General features: G+C 44.2%; 1 protein-coding gene across 1 annotated transcript in view; it reads left to right on the forward strand.

The window, feature by feature from the left end:
* Window positions 1-6,570: 6,570 nt before the first annotated feature.
* The window catches only part of map2 (microtubule-associated protein 2), a 62,156-nt gene continuing 43,304 nt past the window's right edge, over window positions 6,571-25,422 (forward strand). Inside the window, exons 1-2 of the mRNA XM_079518165.1 lie at window positions 6,571-6,654; window positions 22,066-22,345. Coding sequence (XP_079374291.1) covers window positions 6,631-6,654; window positions 22,066-22,345 — 304 coding nt within the window. The 5' untranslated portion in view covers window positions 6,571-6,630. The remainder of the gene's footprint in view (window positions 6,655-22,065; window positions 22,346-25,422) is intronic.

Below are 25,422 nucleotides of genomic sequence, written 5' to 3' on the forward strand. Positions count from 1 at the left end.
GGAGCTAATCTGTTCTGACATTCCATATGTAGATCCTTCCCCACCCGTCCTTATGAGCAGTTATTACATTATGAGTTGCTACAGTCTTTCCTCTTCGATGTCTCCCTTTTTTTATTACATTTTTATCCCACAATTTTGCAACCCATTTTTTCACCCAGTGTCAATTATCTAATGTAATCCTGGGCGCTACACTTCCTCTGCCAACCTGGGGGGGCAGCGGACTGACCTCATGCTTACAACGATGTCTCCCTTTTGACTGATACCTGTCCATTCAAACTCTAGACGGGCCCGCCCCAAAGTTATTAGTGCAGCCACGCCCGGCAGCTGGCGAAAACTAGAGTTCTCAACAGGCCCAAAAATGAAGCCCCTACCTGGGCCCTCATCAAACTATGTTCGCTCAAGACACTGCCCTCGCTGCCACCCTTAGATCTCCACATATGGAGCTGACCTGTTCTGACATTCCATATGTTAATCTGACCCCATCAAGCCCTGTACACTCAAGACACGCTCAATATATGGCCAGAACAGAATTTATTCCATATGTTGATCTGACCACCCATGCCAAAGCGCCAGCGCTCGCCCAGCAGGGTGGCTGGCATCTCCCTTAGAGATAGGGTGAAAAGTTCAGTCATGCGAGAGAGACTCGGAGTAGAGTTTCTGCTTCTTCGCTTGGAAAGGAGCCAGCTTATGTGGTTCAGGCATCTGGTTCGGATGCTAATCAGGCATCTCCCTAGCCCTAGGGAGGTCCTTGAGGCACGTCCCGCTGGGAAGAGACGGGGTAGACCAAGGCGCAGTTGGAGGAATCACATCGACTCACTGGCGAGAGAGGGAAGTCTGGAGCTCTCTGGTGGAGCTGTTGCCTCGCAACCCGACTACAACATGGAAATGATTATGACACTTCTAACAATTATGTAAAAAAAAAAAAAGTATTATCTCAAATAATTGCGATTAGGCAATTATGTAATAATTGTGACAAGCATACTTAGGATGGTTGATACAGCAACCGCTGAAAATCAACACAAAATCTATACACAGAACATTGACTCAGTGCTTTTGATTTGCAGGTTTGACTCTGAGTCGGAAACCATCTGGGCTTTCAGCGTCGCTTCGGCCACATCCGTGACTTCTGACTTCTACATCGAGAGACACGGAGAGAGAAGGAAGAGACAACTTCTACATCTAGAGACACACAGAGAGAGAGAGAAGGAGAGAGACGGAGCCAGAGAGAGCTCTGTCATCACCTAGCTTCACTCACCACCAGTCGTACAATCACATCGCCCTAACAGGTACTGTACAGACACTACAGCAGCACCCATATTCATAGAGCCCGTCCCCTGTATCGGATTGGACCGTCAACATCGGTATCGGCAATTATGCAGCCGATGTCTCCCGTTGTTGTTGTTTTTTTTTAGATTATTTTTTGGGGAGAGACGCAGCAAAGGTAACGGGGCTCGAACACGCAACACGCTGTCAGGCCAAAGCCTATATGTGGCATGCGCCTGGACCACTTGGCCAGCGGACCTCTTACCTCTTAAAAACCTGGCATCCCTACGTTGGGCATGATGTCATTATAAGCAAATGTAGTTTTTTTTATAACAAGCCCACGCGATTGGCTGATGTAGAAGTTTAATTTTGCATCTGTTTTTATTATGCGCTTAACGTAACTATGCGGACAATGCCGGCCATCACATCTATGTGGCACCGCCGATCCGATTTGAAAATGTTTTACGCCAGATTATATATTTTTTTTTGAGAACTACTGTTCTAAACCATCGTTTTCTGAAAGACTTTTCTAATGTTGCTTAAAGCTGCTATAAGCAATAATATGTCAAAAATGTAATGACCTTTTTATTTTATTTTTTGGTATTCAGACAGCCAGCAATGGGTAAAGATTTTCCTAGAATCTTTGTCATTGGTCAATTTGCCTGTCTACTTCGTGATTGGTTAGTCATTTTTAAAAGAATTGAGTGTTTTACTTATTGCTGGCCTTTAAAATGTTGACATGCTTATAGCTATTTTAAATAGCTAAAATCTAAAATGACACAGATGATGTGTGGTGAGAAATTCTGTCAGAATTACTACTGTCATGGAACACTAATATGCCTGGACTAAGATGCTTTCCCGGTTTAAATGGGTCAAAGTCCAGCAGCAGTGGCTTTTTGCAAACTTTATTGCTTTTGTTTTCTCGTGAAACTGAGGCTGGTTTTGTCTGACTTCTGTGTCCCCTCAACTAGCTGGGAATGCAGCGACTGTTCGTGTCTCTCGCACACATCCATGCAAAGAGAGAGAGAGGCTTTTCTTGATAAAAAAAAGACTAATGATAATGATGTCACTGGTTTTTGAAGTGTCTGACCACAGCCCCCCTATGAGTCAGACATGAGATGAGCATGAGCATACTTTATGAAGATAGATTGAGAATGGGTGAAGTCGTCCTTAAAATGAGTAACACCTGTAATGCAATTAGATGCATAATGAACATCAGCTGTGTGTCGAGGAACGTTGAGCTACAGATGAATTAAATCATGATTCGTGATTTTTCATATAAGGACTTGCTGATGTAATAATGCATTACGTTTTCGTTTGACAGGATGCATTATATGAGTCTCTCTTCAGGAAAGGAAGGGGGGGGACACACACACAATCTGGAGCTGTAGCCGTCGGACACTGTAGGCCTACTATTAAGCCTCACAACATATCCACTGTCAGTAGTCTGTATGGCCCATATTACTGGTGACAGATTGTGTCTGTCTGTCTGTCTGTCTGTCTGTCTGTCTGTCTGTCTGTCTGTCTGTCTGTCTGTCTGTCTGTCTGTCTGTCTGTCTGTCTGTCTGTCTGTCTGTCTGTCTGTCTGTCTGTCTGTCTGTCTGTCTGTATGTCTCTTTCCATCAGTTTGTGCCATTACAGTACGTTCCATCCTTCTTGACACTTACTAAAATCAACACTCGACCCCAACTACAGTGTAGCTCAGAGTAAAAGAAAGAGAATGAGGGGGAGAAAGAGAAAATTGCCTTTTGTCTGTGCGCACTAAATGGCAGCGTGGGTGGATGTACAGTATGTGAGCACTGGGTGCTCATAGGACACAGGAGTGGGAAGAGGAGAGCTGTTCTACTGAAAGACAACATGTCCAGCTCTATGTGACCCAAATAAAACAAACTAGGGCTGGGCAATTATCCGAAAATATATCCACACCGATAACTGACTTAATCTTCCTCATGTAGGTTAATCAAAAGATTGAGACGTTTTATTTCTTCTTTCACATCAATGTCTTACTATTGAACCACGTGGCTTAGTTAATGAGGTGTAAGTGATGATGTTAAAGATGGAGTGCCACAATTGTTGTATTTTTCCAGTTTTTCATGTGTTTATGAGGTGACAGTACTTCATTAGACAGCCTGGAGTCGTTTTTATGTGCAATGGTGTATTAACTCTGTATTTAGTGTTTCTTCCTGGAGGCTGAACCCTTGACAGTCAAATGGGCCAATGATATAAACACTGATAGTGTGACGTATAATTATTGCACGCACACACACGCACCTCCCCCTCATTATATATTATTTTTAAATACTACAAGTAAGACGCGCGAACGCGGGAAGCGAACGCAGCTCGTAAATTGCAAAAACAACAATTAGAATAAATTACGATTTTTTTTTTAAGGTTTTTTTTAAGTTCTCTTTTTGTGTTTAACATTTTTTTTTAAGTTAAGTTTTTTTTAAAGTTAAGTTTTTCCTTTTAAAGTTTTTCCTTTTTAAGTTTTTCCTTTTTAAGTTTTTTTTTTAAGTTAAATTTTTTTTAAGTTACATTTTTTTGTAAGTTAAGTTTTTTTTAAGTTTTGTGTGTGTGTGTGCGTTTTCCTTTTTAAGTTTTTTTTTTAAGTACATTTTTTTTTAAGTTAAGTTTTGTGTGTGCGTTTTCCTTTTTAAGTTTTTTTTTAAGTTAAGTTTTTTTTTAAGTTAAGTTTTTTTTAAGTTAAGTTTTGTGTGTGTGCGTTTTCCTTAAGTTTTTTTTTTAAGTTAACTTTTTTTTTAAGTTAACTTTTTTTTAAGTTAAGTTTTGTGTGTGTGTGCGTGCGTGTGTGCGTGCGTGCGTGTGTGTGTGTGTGCGTGCGTGCATGTGTGTGTGTGTTTTTGTGTGTGATACAGCTGCGCCCTCTGGTGGTGGGTGGGTGGTGTTACAGCGTGACAGACACACACACACAGACAGACATGATCTGCTGGGTCTCATAGTAAATGCTCACTGCGTTCGCAATCACTGCGTTCGCAACAACCTCTGTGGGCGGAGCTGCCACATGATACACATGTGTGAATTTTGAGCATGCGGGGCAGGGTGCTCTATGTACTAACAAACTGTGTGACAGCGGTCAAACAGTCATTTGATTTTGACACATTACCTACCAGCTGACAGCAGGCGTGATCAATGGAGAAAGGGCTGAATTAAGCAATTAATGCACGCCTGTGGTGCCGTAGGAAAGCAACAGCACCTCGCGGGTGAACGGGTTTGACTGCCGTCGTGTCGCCTTGTGTCTGTCTGTGACACATAACCCCCACCATTTAGCTGCAGGATTTATTTTCTCTCCTCTTAACAGCACTTCTGAACATGGTATGGAAAATGTAATGGTAGCCTGCCACAGTAACCTGTGTGTGTCTGTTGTTTTACGACAGTGTGAAGAAATGAATGGATGCGTTGAAGAAAACGTTTTAATCGGGTTATTATGCCGCTCTGTGTTGAATTTAACGTGCACATGCGGTCCTGGTCGTGAACGCGTGTCGCCGTTTACCATGTAGTTGTGTTTGATCGGGGACGAGCCTTCATGTTAATTCAACACAGCGTGCCAAATAACTAAACGTTTTAACCGGTTGTTTCAGCCCATTGATGTGTTTTTTCAGCCCGTCGGGACAACAGACACATCACTTCAGATTTTTCATACGATGTTCAGATGGTAATAATTTGACATTAAACCGGCACAAATACTGATGTGGGGGGACCAACTCGAGACATCTCATGCAGGGTCAGAGCTAGCAGCTAGGAGGGGCTACATAACATAAAGTACATACTGTTTGTCAATAATAATAATAAAAGACGAAATCTGTGCCTGTGCAGGACTGGGCAGAAGTGTATTATCAAGGGAGGACAATGGTGGAGATGGCTCTAATGAATGCACATTAATATGAGAGCATATAGCCTACCGGTAGTTATGTTTTACTTTTATGTGCATACTGTAATATACTGCAGCTTACATTTCCATTTCCAAGTAAGGGGATGTAGGCTATGGAAATTAATTAGACGGGCTGTAAGGCAGTGTTGTTTTTGGCAGCAAATTTTGTTTTTAGTTTGTCATAGTCTCTTCAATAGTTTTTATTTAGTTTAATTTAGTTACCTGGAATGTTTGTAGTTTTAGTCTACTAAATATCATAAGATTTGTATTTTGGTGGGCCTTGATGCCATCGTAATGACTGTTTTTACACTTGTGCGTTGCAGCACGACACGTTGTGAGCTTTTAGATCTGCTATTTTCAGTGTAAAATGACTTATACTGGATCTCTTGTCCACTAGTCCCTAACATTTTAGTCTAGTTTTATTTGTTGACGAAATTGTCAGTATATTTAGTTATCATAGCTTAGTTTTAATTTAGTTTTAATTTAGTTTTCGTCAGTGAAAAAAAGTATCCCTGGAGGGGGCGCTCACGTCACGGCTAAAATACTGAATAGTTCATAGTGCATCAATGTTGCCGGTGTTTAAAGTGCCGGTGTCACTAGGGGCGGAAGGGAAGCCAGAGTCATTGAGCAGCCTGGCAGCTGAGGGGAAAAAACGTTGTCTGTGGCGGGCTTGTAAGTAAGTAAGTAAGTAAGTGTAAATGTATAACACTTCTCAGGTGAGATCTTTACATACAGTGCTGTGGAATTAAAAACAAAACAAGGCATTAAAGTTAGAACAGAAAAAAAAGCCTGTACAATTCATCTCAAGCAAGACTCAAGCAAACGACAACAAAAGCATGAAAATATTATCAAGTAACTCCTGCAAATCATCTGTCGGGTGGAAACCTCATCAGTCCAAAACTGTTACTTTTCAGGATTCAAATACAAAATGTTAAAATATGGAGATGAGAGGTTTCTATACCTGACAACAACTAAATTCTCCAAATAGTTATTTTATTACTTAATAGCGTTTTATGGTTGTTCTTAAAACTGAATGTTTAGTGAGACTCGCACGCATGCACACACATACTGTACACATACTGTACACACACACACACACACACACACACACACACACACACACACACACACACACACACACACACACACACACACAGAGAGAGAGAGCTCATATTCTGCCTCAGTCGCTTTCCCCTACTGCTCTGAGCTGCTCTGAGCTGCCCCCCCCTGAGCTGAGAGCCCTGCAATGCAGCATCTAACTGTGACTCACACACAGGGAGGGAGACATACACACATGCATGCGTGCCTGCACACGCACACAAAGCTCTAGTGAGAGAGAGAGAGAGAGAGAGAGAGAGAGAGAATATAAAAGAGAGAAGGTGGGATGTGGGCTGCAATCAGTGCGTAGGAGGAAGAGGAGTGAGTAGGAGGAAAGTTACCGAAGGGAGTAGCAGGTGGGAGGAGGACGCACTGAAGTAATGATGGAAAGGAAAGGGTCACCGGTAAATAACAAGTACACTGTGAATTTTTTTTCTCCCATATAGCAGATCTACAAGCTCACTTTGTGCTGCGCTATGAGCTTGTTACTAGAAGCTTGCGCGCCTGTGGCATGCTCACGTCTAAGGCCACACATCTGTGTTGTTGTTGTTGTTTCTCCGTGAATATGTCCGATTGAGACACGCACACAAAGCGTACATTTTGAACGAAGCAGACAGCCATGTGTTTTTGACCACTGACCGTGTTTTGTCCATGCTGGGCAGGTTGTGTGGGCGGCGGGCGCTCGCGATGTGTTTTTGACCACTGACCGAGTTTTGTCCATGCTGGGCAGGTTGTGTGGGCGGCGGGCGCTCGCGATGTGTTTTTGACCACTGACCGTGGTTTGTCCATGCTGGGCAGGTTGTGTGGGCGCTCGCGATGTGTTTTTGACCACTGACCGAGTTTTGTCCATGCTGGGCAGGTTGTGTGGGCGGCGGGCGCTCGCGATGTGTTTTTGACCACTGACCGTGGTTTGTCCATGCTGGGCAGGTTGTGTGGGCGCTCGCGATGTGTTTTTGACCACTGACCGTGTTTTGTCCGTGCAGGGCAGGTTGTGTGGGCGCTCGCGATGTGTCTTTGACCACTGACCGTGTTTTGTCCATGCTGGGCAGGTAGTGTAGTCGCTCTGTAATCGAGCAAGGATAGAGAGAGGTAGGTAAACTACAGGGAGAGCGAGCGTTCCGTGCTCACCGCAGTTCTCGGACAGCCCCGCTGTGATTGGTCAGTAGTCGAACAGCCACAGAGCTTGGTTGAAAATGCAGAGGTCAAGGCAGTGACGTATCACGGCTACAAAGCACAGGCGTGAACGGCACTTCTGCATTCTCCGGTTACGTCACCTGAACCCAAGCACAAAGTTGCGCGCTCCATGGGCACAAATACATTTGCATTGTGGGCATGGAATTTTCTCAATTGTAATAATAGATTTTTGAATCCAAAGTATAACATTATGGTTAAAATGATTAACGATTCGAAATACGCTGAGAGTGTACTGTACAAATGTAGCCGAATGGATACGGAGATGGATTTGGATTTGGTTACATTTGTACAGTCAGCGTTACAATACTGCAGATTTACCGTGTATATTATAGAAATTAGTGGATTGGAGTGAATTAGGTAGTGACTCTATACTAGGTAATCCTGGCTTAGTCGTGACAGTGATGCTTCTGTTGTGCCTGACATGATTAATCAGACCACCTTTTCAATGAATTTGCGTGCTTGTTTTCCCCTGCAGCTGTTTCCTTCATTCTGTTGTTTCTGTTACTCCAACGATCACCACCACCACCCCTCCTCCAGAATCAACACACTTGACTTGATTTATCCTATCTTGTCTCATCGTGTGATGTGTGGTGTCATAATTAGCTGTGGTTTAGAACAGTCTTTAATCTTTGCCATCTTTTACACGGCAGGATAACGTATTTCTACTGCCAGAGGCCATAATTAATTATCCCTCAAATCTGCTGGAGTCTGCAAAGGGAAGGCATGCATCCTGCATCCTGTAATAACTAAAAAAAACAAACAGTGGGAAAACGTATACATCGTACTGCTGTCCGTCACACAATCGATAATAAGCTGTTGTTACGTGAATACTGAGTCTGTCAAGTAGTGTTAGCCACTATGACAATCACATTTACTTCCATCCATCTGTCAATGTTTTTTAAAGCATTCCTAAAGCATTTGTACGTTTTGCGCTTGTACTGTAGATCTCCTACTTTTGCTGTTTTTTTTTTTATTTGAATCCTGATGGATGGATTGATTGATTGAATGAATACTTTATTAGACAGAAATGTAAACGGCACAAGGTACATTCAGAAGGTACAATCAGATAAGGTAGTCACTACTCAGACATTTGGGCTAAAAGGATAACACAAAAAAAAGTCATTGTGGTCCTACTGTATGTAATCAATTCATCAACATAGCATGACAATAACACCTATCAACGAATCAACAAATAGAAAACAGTAGTAACACTATGTAAAAAAGTCGGCAGTGAATGCCATCTCCATACTAGGGGAAAAGTGAGTTTACGTCCTCTTGTGGTCTCCTGAAAAATAAACATTACAGTTTTGTAGTTGTACATATAAGGTTTCCACCCATCAGAGACGATATCGTCACTGTCGGGTGATAACCATGTATGTCCAAAGCCGTAGCCTTTTTTATGAGAGGGAAAGTAGCCGATCGACAAACTCATAAGCTTTTAGGCCTGCATAAGCTACTGTGCACCATCGGTTGCTACAGTACAGTACCAAATCAACCATGATTCTTTTTATAGCAAATGTGGGTGAAAACAAGGGAAGCCGGACGTTCTAACTAGATAAAGTGCCCCTCGGGGCGCAGGTCTCCACCAGGGCAGGTCAGGTTGTGGCCTCCTGGTGGTGCTATAATACAGAGGTTCTCAACCTGTATTTTGGGGGGTCCCAAAAAACTGAAAATGGAAATGAAGAGTTTACATATAGTACACATAGTACATGCATACACCTTCCCTAATGATTATTCCTGGGGGTTCAGAGACATTGCCAAAGCATTTCCAGGGGTCCCCGGCCAAAAACGTTGAGAACCCCTGCTATAATAGGCCTGGCCTGGCCTACCGGCATGTGCACTTAAGCCCCTCCAACTGATCCAAAATGCCGCAGCTTGCTTGGTCTTCAACCAGCCAAAATTCTCACACGTCTCCCCCCTTCCCCGCTCCCTCCATTGGCTCCCGGTCGCTGCCTGCACAGAATACAAAACTCTGATGCTGGCATTCAAAGCAACCAAAGGCATGGCTCCCCCATATCTCACAAGTATGATCGTACCCTACAAACCCTCCCGCGCACTCAGCCAACGCAGGGAAGCTGGAGGTACCTTCACTAAAAACGGCGGGACAACGCTCCACACGTCCCAAACTCTTCTCCCTTCTGGCTCCAAAACTATGGAATGCACTTCCCATCGTCAGAACTGCAGCCTCACTCCCAATCTTCCGCTGTAGTCTGAAAACCCACCTCTTCAGACTCCACCATGGCCCGTAGCACTTGCCCTAGCCTAGCCCCTTAGATAGCACTTTATGTAGACTTAGATAGTATTTTAAACAGACTTATAGCTTGTTACGTAGACAGCACTAGAAATGCATTTTATGTAGTCATAGCACTTTATAGTACACATGTATAATATATAATATAGTATAGTATGTATAGTTTACATACAGTATACTCCACTGTTACGTTCTTAGTTTACACATGATTTATGATAACTACTTTTTATATATGTGATGTATGCCATGCTTTTGTTATTGCTTAATGTAAGTCGCTCTGGATTAAGAGCGTCTGCTAAATGCCTAAATTGTAAATTGTAAATTGTAATGTGAAAAGGGTGCCATTTCTTCTTACACCTTGGATGGCAATTGGATGATTTGAGGCATTTTGTTCCAAAAATGGGTTTTGCAAAAATCCACCTGTTGGTGGCGCTATAACAGGCCAATGTGAAGGGTGGGATATATTCCTCAGCCTAGTATGAAAGTCTGTGAAAGATTTCATGTAAATTGCACGCTACATTTATGATTTGAGGGTTTTTGTTCAAAACAGGCCAATCCTGCAAACTTTGAAAGCCAATGTTAGCCAATTAGGATGGAATCTGAAATATCGGACAGATCCGTCTTGAACACAGGACTATAGAGATAGTGTGTAACGATTTTGGGCAGAATCTGGAGGAGTAATATAAAAGTGTATTTCAAAAGTCGGCCTCCTGGTGGCGCTATAACAGGCTGTTCTGGAAGAAGAGGTTCATTGGCATCCAGGGAGTGTGTGTGCAAATTTGGCATCGACCGGGTTAACGGTGCCAGAGATTAGCTGGTAACAGACGGACGAAGGGACTCACATGTGGCAGCGGTGGCCGAACGGATAGCGGCGCGGTCTAGATACCGGAAGGTTCCCAGTTCGAACCAGCCGTCCGACACGTTAAAATTACCACCGCTGAAATGCCCTTGAACAAGGCATCAACCACTACGATGAAATGTGTTCTATGAGCAGGGCCTGGCTGGAAACAAGTTCTTGAGCTTAGCCCAGATACCCTGGGTAAATATAGATTTCATTTCATTTCATTTCACACACACACACACACACACACGAACGGACGGACAGACACACGGACGGAGTGCATAACATACAGTCTCTCCCCATGCCTTCGGCCTGGTGGAGACAATTATCTGTGTGCAGTGTGCACATAATACAATGGATGCTTGATAATGTGTTTAGCTCAGCTGTTTGCTGTGTCCCATAATACTACACATGGATGCTGTCCAATACTTCTATATCTCTGTCGGGTGGAAAACCCTGTTCAAATCAAAAGCACACAAAGTAGTAGATCGACAAGCTCGGCGCGAAGCGATGCATTTGTGTTAATTTACACACAAAAATATATAAAATAGAAAAGTTAAACATTGCCTGACAGCAATAATATACTTACTGTATATATACTCTTGTCTGTCATAAAAAAACACGTTTGGTTACTGTCCATCAATGCGTGTGTGTGTGTGACTTGTGTAACATTTTTCAGTGTTCAGTGTGACACTTTTATTTCAGTTTCACCAAAGGAGCTTTGTCGTAGGCGGTATTAAGTGATGTGAACTTGTGAAGGCCAGCTACAGGCGTCTCAAAGGAGGACGAGCAGGCAATAACAGCATCCCCCTCCCATACAGCATGTGATGGAGCTCAGCAGGATGTACCGAAATGTATATTATATGGAAAGAAGTCCCATGTAGCCAGAAAACTATTCCAAAATCTACGAATGCTAATATAGAGTCTGGAACTACTACTGTACACCTCCCGAAAGCTGAGAACGGAAGCTGTCCCCCGTTCGTAATTTCCGTTCCCATTTTACATTTTATTTTCTGATAAGCAGCAAGCTATAGGCGCCTTGATTATTTTGATTTGTATTAGGACAAATGTGCGTGACTGTAAAGACGAAACGGGAGAGGGAGGATATATATATACACGTTTTTTACTTCTCCCTACTTTCGAACATGTAAAGAAAATAAGAATTATAATACTTATGGCCAGTGAGGCTTGTTTTTGTTTTGTTTTGTGAATATTGTTTTATTTGTTCTATATTGCACTTTTATCATGTAAGGAATAAAGTTTTTCATTCATTAATTCATTCATTTCTAGTCTACATGGAAAGTATAAAAGACAGCGCAGAATGCGTTAGCACTTTCGTGGAGGACTTGCTGACAATCAGTCAGTCGTTTCCAGACTCCTAGTATGTTCCCAGGGTCCACCCTAACCCAATTGGACCCTGGGAAGATACTATAGGAAAGGCTATAGGAGGTGCACATTCTAGTAGTAATTCTACTGGGAGAGGCCTGGGATAAACCTCCCGCAGTGCCACCTCCTGAGCTGTTTTCTGGTGCGCTTATACTGGAATTGTTGAAGCAGTAGTTTGTGATGTATACTGACCAATTTGAGAATTAATAAACTACTTGAACTATATAAACTAAAAGAACACACAGATTTTCACCTCCCCAGGCACTTCCTGGTGTGTGAGGCGGGTGAAGTGAAGTATCACATCACTATGTAACATGTCTCACACAACCCTCTGCTAATGGACTGTATTCAGCTCTCTGGCAGACAGCTGGCTAGACTGTGTGTGTGTGTGTGTGTGTGTGTGTGTGTGTGTGTGTGTGTGTGTGTGTGTGTGTGTGTGTGTGTGTGTGTGTGTGTGTGTGTGTGTGTGTGTGTGTGTGTGTGTGTGTGTGTGTGTGTGTGTGTGTGTGTGTGTGTGTGTGTGTGTGTGTGTGTGTGTGTGTGTTGTTTCATGGATAAAGAATATTTTTAGAAGGAGGCTCACAATTAGGAAAATATATTCAGGTTGGGGTTAGGGTCAGGTATGGATATTTAGAAGTTAGGTTTAGTGGTTGGGGTTTGAGTTTGTGCCTGATTTATATTTCCCGTAGTTGTGCTCTGGTGTCATACAGAATATAGCAGATCTTCAAGCTCACACTGCGTTGAGCTTTAATTGGCTTTAGGGTTAGACATTGCAATATAAATTGGATTACTAAAAATTGACATCCTTTTTTGTTTAGGAAAGCCCATTGAGCAAGCTCTCTTTTTGAGTGGTGCAAACCACTCCAACAACTGGCTTTGTTAGTACCCGTGTGTGTTTGTGCCTGTACGGGTGAGCATGGTTGCTATGGTTAGTATGTGACGTCACTGACATCACCGACATCACGTCAGAGTCAGAGTTCTAATGTACAGTAACTATAACAATAAATGTGTAGTTGCACCACTCAGTTCACACGGGTGTGATTTTTCTTTTTTGAGTGGTGCAAACCACTCCAACAACCAGCTTTGTCTGTATCTATGTGTCTATGTATTTATGTGTGTACTTGTACGTGGGACCCAAAAGAATGAGCATGGTTACTATGGTCACTGACATTACGTCAGACCACAGCTGATCAGGCTATATAAGACCTTGCACCACTCAGTTCACACGGGTGTGATTTAAAAAAAAAAATGATCCCACGATTTTGTAACCCATTTTTCACCCCTGTGTCAATTATCTAATGTGATCCTGGGCTCTACACACCCTCCGCCAACCTAGTCCCCATATATGGGGGACATGGGGAGAGCAACGGACTTGAACTCATGCTTCCTTCATGCCTGAGTGTCCAAGTTGCTCCTTTACACCTGACAGGGGGGAGTTTCCCTGGTTGGACGTAGCGCGTGGAAGGAACACGTTATTCCAACCAGTTCCTTTCCCCTCCATCAGGAGCCCCGGCTGGCCAGGGGGAGGCGGTTTAGAGACCAGGATTACTGCATGTTTTTGTGAGGGTACCTACCCTAGGGGACACGGGGAGAACATGCAAACTCCACACAGAAAGAGAAAGCTCTCTTTTTCAAAGACGCCCTGATCACGGCATATAAAACACAATACATATAATGAAAAAAACAATAACAAACATTTGAACCAGTACAGCACAATGTCACAGATGCAAACACTGTAAATATAGTATTGCATGAAACGGGTGCATTCACCATGTAGTGTGGCTTCAAGAAGCACCGTAAATGTCTCGATGGAGACCAATCGAACCAGTTTCAGAGAGTCCTGACGTTCGTTCCATTTCTGTGTATGGAGCATAGTAAATGAAGGCAGACAGCATGCGAGTGCAGGGAGCTTGAGCAGACTACCGACCACACAACGGTAATCACCTCTAGTCCCCTGTATAGACCACCTTCACAAAACATAGTCAACACCTGCCCCCCTTATGGACCACCTTCACAACACATAATCAACACCGGTCCCCTGTATGGACCACCTTCAGATGAGGGCCTCTACCTAGTGGGAGTGGAGACACAAAAGAAGAAGCATCGTATGTGGCTTTAACTCTTATCTACAGTACTTATTCTAACTTTGTTTTTTTTGTTCAATAGAAGCCCTACTTGATCAGCAACGCATACAATGGGACACATTCTAGAGCTTGTAGATGGGCTATTTTTAAAGAGGGCTTCGGTAGTAACTTTTTTGCCACCTGCTAGTATTTTCTGGAATACCTCTGACTTTGTTTGTTTCTGTTGCCTATATGCTCGAGTTCCCTGCTGCTGCAGTCAGCTTGGGGGCGTTGCTTATGTCGTTTTGAGGAAGTGGAGTGCTGAAGCGCCATGGCAGCTTGTCTGGAAGTGATCTATATTGTACCATACAGTACAAACAAAAACATTCTTTTCTCATTAATTTTACATTTACACTGCTGATTTAAAAGTTAGTTTTAAACAATATTCGGGACCTTAGTTTCTTTGCAGTTTAGCAGCATCCGTCATTTTATCATAGGGGCAGCGGTGGCTCAAGGGTAGAGTGGCCGGATGGGAACAGCAAGTTTGCCAGTTCGAACCCGGGCTCCCCCAGAGTTAGTGTCGAAGTGTCCCTGAGCAAGACACTGCTCCCGATGTGCAGGTTGGTGCCCTCCATGGTTTCCTCTGTCATCGGTGTATGAATGTATGTGTGAATGGGTGAATGTAATGCACATGTAAAGCGCCTTGGATAAAGGTGCTATATAAATGCACCATTTGCACCTACAATGGTATGGTAGGCTGACAGTAGGCTCTCTTTTAATAATAATAATAAAAAAAATATATATATATATATATATATATATATATATATATATATCAGCTGTCCAGCAGTCCAAATATTATTAAATTAAATTTCAGAATGGTAGACCTGAGGCCTACCATACCAGGCCTACCATTGCGTGGCACATCTATGCACGGAATGTCTATGTTCACAGGCTTCTGTGTGTGGCCTAGAGGGCATCTGAGCATGCGCTACACCATACCTCTTACACCATGTGTCCTTTGGGAAACTGGGCCATTTGTCTGTGACATAAAACGGTCCATAGCTCAGCTTTCTGTTCAAAAACAGCACTTTCCTACAAAAGCAGTTGTTACATAAAGGTCAATATCTCAAGAATGGAAGATGGTCAAATAAAAATATCTTTTGAGATATGCGGTGTGATTCTCGCTATAAGAGAACGTTTGCTGTGGGCCTTGTATTGGAGAAGGGTCCTCCTTTGACAGCTCTCCTTCAGAACCCTGTGGGCCTTGGAGAAGGGTCCTCCTTTGACAGCTCTCCTTCAGCACCCTGTGGGCCTTGGAGAAGGGTCCTCCTTTGACAGCTCTCCTTCAGCAGCTTGCCTAGGCCAGGAACTGTCTAGCAAACAGTGTGCAGGACTATTAATATAGTATAGTGTTCCTCAGTAATGCACCCTTCATCTCATTTACCACCCCAGTGTCTCTGCACACACACCAAGGGAGATGAGACAGCTGCATGTTAGGAGTAGTCTCTTCCACTCGCATCGTTTTGTCCGCCGGTCTGCGTGTCAATGCTGATGCACCCTGGGGAAAAGATTTCTGTGCTCTTGGAAAGAAGAGTTGAAAAGATTTCTGTGTTCTTGTAAATTGTAACCACACATGCACAGTTGCACACATGCACGCACACACACACGCACACACACACGCACACACACACACACACACACACACAGATTTTTTCAGCCACACCACTTCATCCGACGTCCATATCCAAACCTATGACTTGTATCTAACAAAATATAAAAGGGAAATAGGAACTGTGAAGTTCTTTGTTAACAGTAAACAAGGCACAAATTGAACACATACGGTAGTAAACAATGCTTGGAACTCTTTACAAAGCGTACATTTTACAATTTACCTTTGCATTATAAACACAATTAGCTAAGAGTGGGGAAGCACTGATATACTGTAGGAATGAATTGCCAATTGATTCACAACTATATAATTGTCAAACTTTGAAATCACAAGAAATCACAGCGCTAAACCACGCCGATATTGTGGAAACCTCATACAGTATGTCCAAAATTGTTACTTTGCAGGATTCCAATTCAAAAGTAAGGTAGCAGATCTAAAAGCTTGCTGCTACTTTTTATGCTTTTGTGTGAGGCTGTAGTACGATCAAGTAGGGCATTCATTTACGAAATAAAAAAACGGCAACTGACAGCAACGATAAGCTGATGACGTTGTCTCTGTGTATTCATGTGTGTGTGTGTGTCTGTATGTGTCTGTTTGTGTTGCGTGTGTGTTAACATTAATAGTATGAAAGTGAGAAAAAGAGAAGAGAGCAAAAGAAAGGAAACAAAAGGAAAATAAAGGTACAGACAGCAGAACACAGGAGTGGAGTGGAGTGTTATCAGGATAAGTAGGGGGAGCAGAGAGGTTACCTGAGAGCATCCATCTATTGTCCACACAGCATTGTGTCTGCTGGGGACGGAGTGCGTCTGCTATGGTGATAAGATGGGACTTAAAAGCCCAGGTGACTTGCTAGACAGGTGATTCTTGGCGCTGGGCCGGTGGCAGTCTGCCACGTACAGTGGCAGCAGTGCACGATGGCTGATAGTCCCAGATGCTGCTGAAAGGCACGGGACTGTAGACCGACTGGCAGAGCTGTGAGTGTGGGTGCTGCTGCAATAAGCAGATGTGATGCAATTAAGGGTGATTTATAATTAGTAGTGTGCAGGTGTCGCAAACCGACAATGGCAGATCTGATTTATTTTTGCCTTATTAGTGACTCCTTGACTTATGTATTCTTACTGCCTTGTGCAGCAGCAGCAGCAGCAGCAGCAGTGTTCAGCCGGCCCCTGCACCTGCAGCCATGAGCCAGGCGACTACCGTTATTATCCTCACGTACATAATGACATTCTGGACACGTAACACACGTTGGATATACAGTAAATGCCATGATGAGGGAATTAACCACCCCGGAGCGCAAGAGCACATTTGGGGTTTAAGGTAAAGAAAGAATATAGTATTTACTAATTACAATGGCCGCCGTGCCAACTGAGCTGCTGAATGCTGCTGCAATTTAATGTTAGATATTAGTATCTGACGGGGAGGGATCTATGATGAATGATGACGATACAACACCCGGGTCGCCGAGCCCAAGCGAGCTGCGCTGTCAGCTCGTCTGTTGTATAATAGGGCTATAATGTATATGTTTTGTTTTGATATCGGCGCCTTGCCAATGTCATGTGTAGCCTAAATAGGCCTATGCCTTTTTATGATGCATTTTGTCAGTTTGTTCATATAACTTGCGTGTGGAGAGGGAAAGTAAAAGCCACTTTTCCGTGTGAAAATGCGCGGAAACGCGCGTGCACGAGGCACATGCACGCGCATTTTTGCACCCCCTACTGACGCTCAGCCCCTGCTAGTGTAAAGTACTTCCTGCGGGCCTGATCTGGTTAGGATGCCTCTCGGGCGTCTCCCTAGGGAGGTCCTCGAGGCACGTCCCACTGGGAGGAGACCCCGGGGCAGTTGGAGGAAACACATCGACTCACTGGCCTTGGAACGTCTCGGGTTCCCCCAGGAGGAAGTCACTAATGTTGCTCTGGGGAGGGAAGTCTGGAAAACTCTGGTGGAGCTGTCCCGACTATGGATAAGCGGATACATACATACATACATACATACATACATACATACATGCACTGCTTTAAAAATATATGTTAAACTAAATCTACAAACTATTTTACTATTACATAGGGTTAATATAGGGGTTAATGCATAATACATTTTTGTAAGTTGGGGTCCCGTGGAGACACCAACATTTCTCTTTTGAGTGTCGGAAACTAAAAACAATTAGGAAACACTGTTTCATGAAACACCCCAGCCCCACGTCATAACCGTACCGTGCAGCCTCTGGCGTGGTTCCAGGAACATGGCTCCCTCGGTGAGGTGATGTGAGGATGATTCCTTCCCTCCTCATGCCTCCCTTTATGTCCCCTAGCCTGGCAACCAGCTGGCCGTGGAACTCACCACCGTGGCTGGATAACAGCACATCTCAAAGTCACCTTCAGCAGAGACGGCACAGAGAGAGAGAGAGAGGGAGAAATGAGGATGGGAATGGTGATGAGTCTGAGTCTGCTTTACGACTCTGTTATGCACGATTTATACTTAGAGGCGCGCCAGTGTCGTGTGCGGGGAATAGCCGATCTACAAGCTCACAGTGTATATACCTGTATAAATCAGGCTTTAATATCAGAAGTGCTGGCTGATGATGGAGGCTGGAGTGGTGGGAGACAGAAGTGGGATCGTGGGAGTCTGCTGGGAGGGGCAGAGCTGGTGTCTTGTGACAAGGAGCTGGCCGTACGTTGCTTCAGTGCATTAACCCGGAGATTTACTGCCTGTCCTGTGCTTTTTTATTTTTTTGACACTGTGCGTGCGGTATCATCTTGACCTCCTCCTTTGCAGAGTCATTGTAATGGCTCCGCTTGAATTTCATTGCTGTCAGGGTAAGCCTTGTTTCCCAAGCAGGATTTTTTTTCTTTCTTTTTTTACAGGAACTGTAAAAAAAACAAAAAAACATGACCTTGTTGTCCAAACACTATACACACAATGTTCAGTTGTTGCACACACTTCTAACATAAAATGGAGAGGGGTAAGAGGGAGAGGAGGACGAGGAGGAGGTAGTGGAGTAGGTGGACAGAGAGAAGGAGGAGAAGGAGGGAGAGGAGGACAAGGAGGAGGAGGAGGGAGAGGAAGAGGAGGAAGAGGAAGAGGAGAAAGAAGAAGGAGAACGGTCATATCTAATGAGATTCGGGCAACTGTGGTTGACCATGTGCTCAATCATGGTTTGACCATGAGCCAGAGGGTCCAACCCAATCTCAGCCACTACACAGTTGCTGGCATCATTAGAACATTTTTCTGTTCTATTCCTTCCACCTTATTCTCCTTTCCTGAATCCTATTGAGGAGTTATTTTCAGCTTGGAGGTAGAAGTTATATGAACGGAACCCACAGAGCCGGGTCACACTGCTCCAGGCCATGGAGGAGGCTTGTGGCGCTGTGAGTGTTGAGGCCTGTCAGGGCTTTATGCGCCACTCGAGGCGTTTCTTCCAACGCTGCTTGGACAGGGAGAACATTGCCTGTGATGTGGATGAAGCCCTCTGACCAGACAGGAACCGGAGGCATGATGGGAGGGGGTGTGGGGGGGTTGAGCAGGCTGGTTTACAGTAAAAAAAAAAAAAAAAAAAACTGTGAAAAACTAAGTACAGTAGCCTACTTATGTAAACGTAAGTGGTTACTTTCCACCACTGCAGTTTTGTCTCTGTCGGGTGGAAACCTCAAACATCCAAATTAACTTTTCAGGATTCACACTTTATCTACAAGCTCTAAACTTGTGCTACTTTTGAAGCTTTTGTGTGACACATGGTATCAAGTAGGGCGTTCATTTACGATGTTTGTTTTATGGAGATAGGAGGTTTCCCCCCGACAACAACGGTTTGTAGTATTTTGATTATGATACAGAATACAACAGAATGGAGTAGAGATGAGTAATAATGATGAATAGGTTGTGAATGTATCTGTGCTGTGTTGTGTTGACCATTGTGGAGCACAGCCAGAGTCTCATTATTGACTGCTGCTTCACCAATAGACTACGCTGAACCCTTATGGTCTCCACGGACCGGAGAGGAGGCCTGCCGTGACAAATTGCCTCTCCGCACACATTCCATTATGCAGCGCGGCGGTCCACATGGTTCGCCTGGCAAATGCCTCAACTGCGGCACAAACCCTCCCCTGAAAGCCCTCAATTCCCCTTAAGAGTGTGCCCGTTCTGTCTTTTTGGGGGGCGCTAGCCCCTCCAATGCATGGCTTTTGAAGATTACGTCCTATGGCAGCAAAGTCTATGGGAAGTTTGTTTAGAGCACTTATTACGTAAATCGTTTTCCAGCTAAGTCTATGAACTTTGAGGATATTACAATGTTTGTTTAGAGCAGGGGTTCTCAACCCGTGGGTCGCGACCCCTCGGGGGGTCGCCAAATTATTTTGGGGGGTCCCCAAATTATTATTTTCTTTTTGCAACTGAATGGCTGGAAAGTGGAAATGAAGAGTTTACATATAGTACACATAGTACATGCATACACCTTCCCTAATGATTATATCTGGTTTCATTATTTATTTATGGTGTATTGTCTATATAGGGGGTCGGGAGGGGGCAGGGCGGGGGTCCCGAGACATTGCCAAAGCATTTCCTGGGGTCCCCGGCCAAAAACATTGAGACCCCCTGGTTTAGAGCACTTATGACGTAAATTGTTTCCCAGTCTATGGACTCTAATGTTTGTTTAGGGCACTAAATGATGTCAGGTGGCTGGTGGGCGCCCCTCACTTCAAACAAGTATGATTTTACTTCTATTGCGCTTTCTTGTCCTTTGTCTCCAGCTCGCTCCATCCCTCCGTCGTCCTTGCTGTGTGGGATGTGATTTAGAGCCAGACTTTGACTTTTCTGATGACATTGGGAAGGACAATGTCAGCAGCCGATGTGTCCCGTTTGTTTAACCTTTTAACTAGAGATGTCCCGATACTTTATCGGTATCGGACAAGTATCAATCAATCAATTAAGTACTCATAGCTATTCACGAGATTATCTTGTTTTGGCACAGATTGGGTTAAAATATTTTCGAATTAGCCGATCTACAAGGTCCACGGGACATGTTGTTGTGAGCTTGTAGCTGCTGTACTATACTGTGCGGCCCATGTCTCGGCGCTGTACAGCAGTATAGCACTGATTCTACAGTGCTATAGTGCTGTCAGCGATGGTTAACGGGTTGCTAACTTACCATTACATAGACGTTCACTTGCCTGAGCTGGCAAATCTACCTGTAATGGGTGGATTTGGTCATTTCAAGGACCTCTGGGGGTCAGCGAACCCCATGCTGACAACCACTGCTACACAATGTTTGTTTAACTCTGATAGTTAGATGATTGTACCCACAATGGACCTGTAAGGCGGTGATAGTAGAATACAATAACATTAATCTAAATTCGCATTGCATTTTATCTGCTGTCAAATCTTGCATACGTTGCAGAGCTAGAAGAGGGAGAAACTAATAACTTGCTATGTACGGTAGCTGTGTTGTTGCTGATAACTGGGCTCACATTTTATCACATTCACATATACTGTAAACCCTTTTCACTGTCGAAATCAATGTTACAGTTAATTACATTCACAACACTCTACTGTACAGTATGTAAACACAGGTACTACTACTACTATTTTCCACTGTCTGTTCCTTTGCTACTTCATTCTTCATCTCTGTCTTTTTTCCTCTCCAACCTCTCTCTCTGTGTGTGTGTGTGTGTGTGTGTGTGTCTCTCTCTCTCTCTCTCTCTCTCTCTCTCTCTCTCTCTCTCTCTCTCTCTCTCTCTCTCTCTCTCTCTCTCTCTCTCTCTCTCTCTGTGCATTTTGTAAAGTAATTTTGATTTCCAGCTTGGCCTCTGGCAGTGGCAGCACCTCACAACGCCACAAATCATAGGATTTCACCCATCTGCTGTCAACCTTTGTCGAGCCAGCGTGCATCAAAGGACTATTGCGTCATGCACATATTCATTATTTTTAACACCCATGTTGCACACTGGTGTCGGTCACCTAAATCAATGGGGTTCTCAAAAATGTTCATGTCAAGGTCCCCCAAATTGTATATATTTGGCCGCAGACCCCCATCTGAAAATGCTTTGTGCCAGGGACCCCCAGAAGAGATGATTTTGTAAAAAAGAAAATGTCATATCACCTGTAAGATCTTTTTTTTTAAATGTTAAACAATAGAAGATCAGATGTACAAGCTCACAGTATGGCACAAAGTGACGCACTGTGAGATTCATTGTATTAAAATGATTGTGATGCTGTACTAACTGCCAGGGACCCTTGGAACCCCCTCAAGGACCTCGAACTAAGAATATATCTTTGTTCTATATTTGTTTTAGTTTTTTTTGTCTGTTGGGCAGCTCAAAAGAGTGCATTGAATGTTAATCACTTCAGAATGTTTGCAACAAATACAATAGTACAGAATCATGAACTGACCTCCACCTCTCTCCTTCTCTCCTCTCCCAGGAAAGAGAGACAGCAGCTTGCGACCACCGTCCCTCCAACCACCTGCCGGTAGCTCCACCCAGCATGGCAGACGGCCGGCAGCCAGAGGACGGCGCCCCTCGGTGGGACCCGTCAGGGGCGCAGGAGCCCTCCTCAGGCCCCCACGGGGCCAACGGCTACTCGTCTTCCTCCGCCTCGACCTACAGGGCGTGCCAGCCTGCAGGGGCCACGCCACCCTACTCCTCAGCCAGGGAGAACGGCTTCAACGGGGACTTGGCTGGGGCCCATGCCATTACAGCAGGTAAGGCTGCTTGATTATCGTTTGCTGTCGGGCAGAGACCTCTTATCTCCATATTTCTTTTCCGTAAATGAACGTCCTACTTGATCACACTACAGTGTCACACAAAAGTAGTCTCACGTGGCCAGACTGTTGACTCCCACAATGTTCAAATGCTTCCGGTCATACAACATTCAGAGATTGTGGAATAGTTGTCTGGCTACGCAAGACTACACAAAAGCATCAGAAGTAGCAGATCCACAAGCTCTTTGGCTCTGTGGTTAAGATTGATCATTTCAGGTCAGAGTAACTACTGTACTAACAGTACTAACACCTCTTGGCTTGCCTTCCAGCATACAAAAGCCTGTTCAATTGTATTGAGATTCAGTGTAGTGTAGTGCTACTTTTAGAAGTGGACGGATGCCCCATAAGACATGTGCACGCACACACATGCACGCACATTTGCGTGCACATGCGCAACGCGCACAGACACACTATTGAAGCATGCAGACGTGTATAGAAACAGGGCTTGATCGTATCCATAAAAGTCAAAAAACATATTTTTGGCCAAAACAAATATTTTAGACCTGAGAGAAGTGGGGGATGGTGAGATTACATAAAGGTCATACATGAAGGTCCATTCCCCTCCATCAGGTGCCCCGGCTGATCAGGGGAGGCAGTATAGAGACCAGGGTTACTGCATGTTTTTTGTGAGGGTAAATGGTAAATGGTAAATGGTGCATTTATATAGCGCCTTTATCCAAGGCGCTTTACAGAGATTGTGCATTACATTCACCCATTCACAGGGTACATACCCTAGGGCGCTGATGACTCGGAGGAGACGACACACCCAAAGCGTCCCCAGCGGGAATTGAACACGGGACCTTCTAGCTGTGAGGCGTTAGCGCCACGACTGCCACTGTGCCCTACTGAACAATAGAGGTTCATTCACAGCTATGTTTGAAGCAATAACCAATGGAATCAACACATTTTGTAACAATTCCCTTTGGTGCACGTTCGTTCACGCTTTCGCAAATGTGATGCGTGCGTGCTTGCATGTTAGTCAGAGAGGTGCCGTATTCACTCCATGTGTGCCATTAAACTTGTCCCGTGTCTTTCCCAATTGAAGTTGTCCCTTTCTTTCTTTATTTCGCGCTGCAGGAGGGAGCTCTCGCAACAAGCCCTCGCTACAATCACACAGTTATTAGCGCACGTTAATTACAGGCCTAAAATCTCTCTGTTCTCCCTACTCTCTGCCCTTCCTTCCCCTCCTTAGAGCACACAGCAGGAACAATGCTCTGTGACTGCGTACTGTTACCACGGAAACGGTTACCCCTGCAATTTCACCCGGCTTTTGTTGGGAGGGCACCATCTCTTTAGGTGTGTGCTTTGTGCTGAAACACACAGAGAGAGGGAGTGCACTGCCTGCTGCCTGCACCCATGGAAGAAACTAAATGAAACGTGGGGGACCGTTTAGCATTCTGCCACTGTCATCGCCACATTAACGGGTGGTGGAATGTCTATAAGCACGTCTACTCGAGTACTGTACTCGTCCAATTTTAACGTACTTTTACTTTACTTGAGTTCATTTTTCAATATTATGTTTAAATAATCCACTATACTGTACATCTCAGAGGCAAATGCTTGTAATTTTTACTCCATTGCAATTATTTGGAAACGTTAGTTGCTAGCTACAGTACTTTGCAGATTAAATTATTATTACACAACTTTACATTACTTTGGCTATATAAAAATAGCTGGTATACGCGCTGAGGGCTTGACTCTGTATCGGTCTGTCTGTGTTCCTTTTATATGCCCATATATGGAGTTCTGTGTTAGAATATGGCGTCCAGGCCAGTTCTTTGTCGTCAGTACTATGAAGTCATATTGATGACATCAGGTTACACTCCATATATACCGATTATCAACCACCATTTGTAGTAGAGTTTTAGTACATTTTCTGAAGTACATTTTTGAATACAGGCCTTTTACTTGTAGTATTCTTTATATTGTGCTATTACACATTTTACTTAAAAAGCATAATCTGGGTGACTCATGCCTCTGGGGGCACCTCCTTTTTTGTGTAGCAGGACTCTTCCCCTTTCTTATCCACTTCCTCCCGGGGGCTTCTGTGTTTATTCCTACTAACAACGGTTTAAACTTTAAGGCAGTGGTGCTGACGGATTCTGCTATTATCTGTCTTGAGAGATTACTTAAGTAAAACTAATCCGAGTACTTCTTCCACCAACGCACCAGGCTTTTAATAAAAAGAACTGCGGGGGCAGTTTAGAATTGTGCCACAATAGCCACATTAACCTCTCGTCATCCGCTTAGCGTTCCTGTTCCATCTGCAGGTGATGCCAGAGCACTGGCTGTCACTGTCTGTTCTGTAAGTGGTCCGGTGGGTGGGTGGTCGTGTCTGGGTGGGTAGGGGCACGATGAGTGAGTTGGCGTTTTCATGGTCACATGCTGTCGGGCAGAAATCTCTTATCTCCATATTTTATTTTCAAATAATGAACTTTTACTCACAATCACGCTTGAAACGGCCCCCCTAGATCCTTAACACGTTAACTGCTTAATTAATTCATCTTTAACCCCCTTTGACTGCTGGTGTTTTTCACTAACCTTTGAAGAATCACCCAATATTGTACGTCGTTCCATTCCATGCACGGGTGCCTGGAAAGTTAGCAGGGAAAGACTAAATCAATTATCACAGGAAACTCTGGTTTAGCAAGTGTTAAAGCCGCCTCTGTGTGTGTGTGCACATGCCTTTTTGAGTGGTGCTAGCCACTCCTATAGACAGCTATGTGTGTCCATGTGTATGTCCCTGTGTCCGAGTACGGAAGTAGCGTTTGTTGACCACCAAGTGTCACTGTTGCGCACCCTCACACGCACGCGCACGCACGCACAAACAAACACACACAGAGGCCAGGGAGGAGGGCTTGTACAGTAGGCCTACGTACAGCACGAGTACAGTACAGCACCACTCAGCTCAGACGGGTCTAATTTTTAAGTACCGTGTGTGTCTGTGAGCAGCACGCTATGCCGTCCTGTTCTATGCTATCAGTTGTAGGTAGGTGTTAATGTTCACGTTCATGGAT

This window comes from Electrona antarctica, assembly GCF_951216825.1.
Source record: "Electrona antarctica genome assembly, chromosome: 13".
NCBI classification, from domain to species: Eukaryota; Metazoa; Chordata; class Actinopteri; order Myctophiformes; family Myctophidae; genus Electrona; species Electrona antarctica.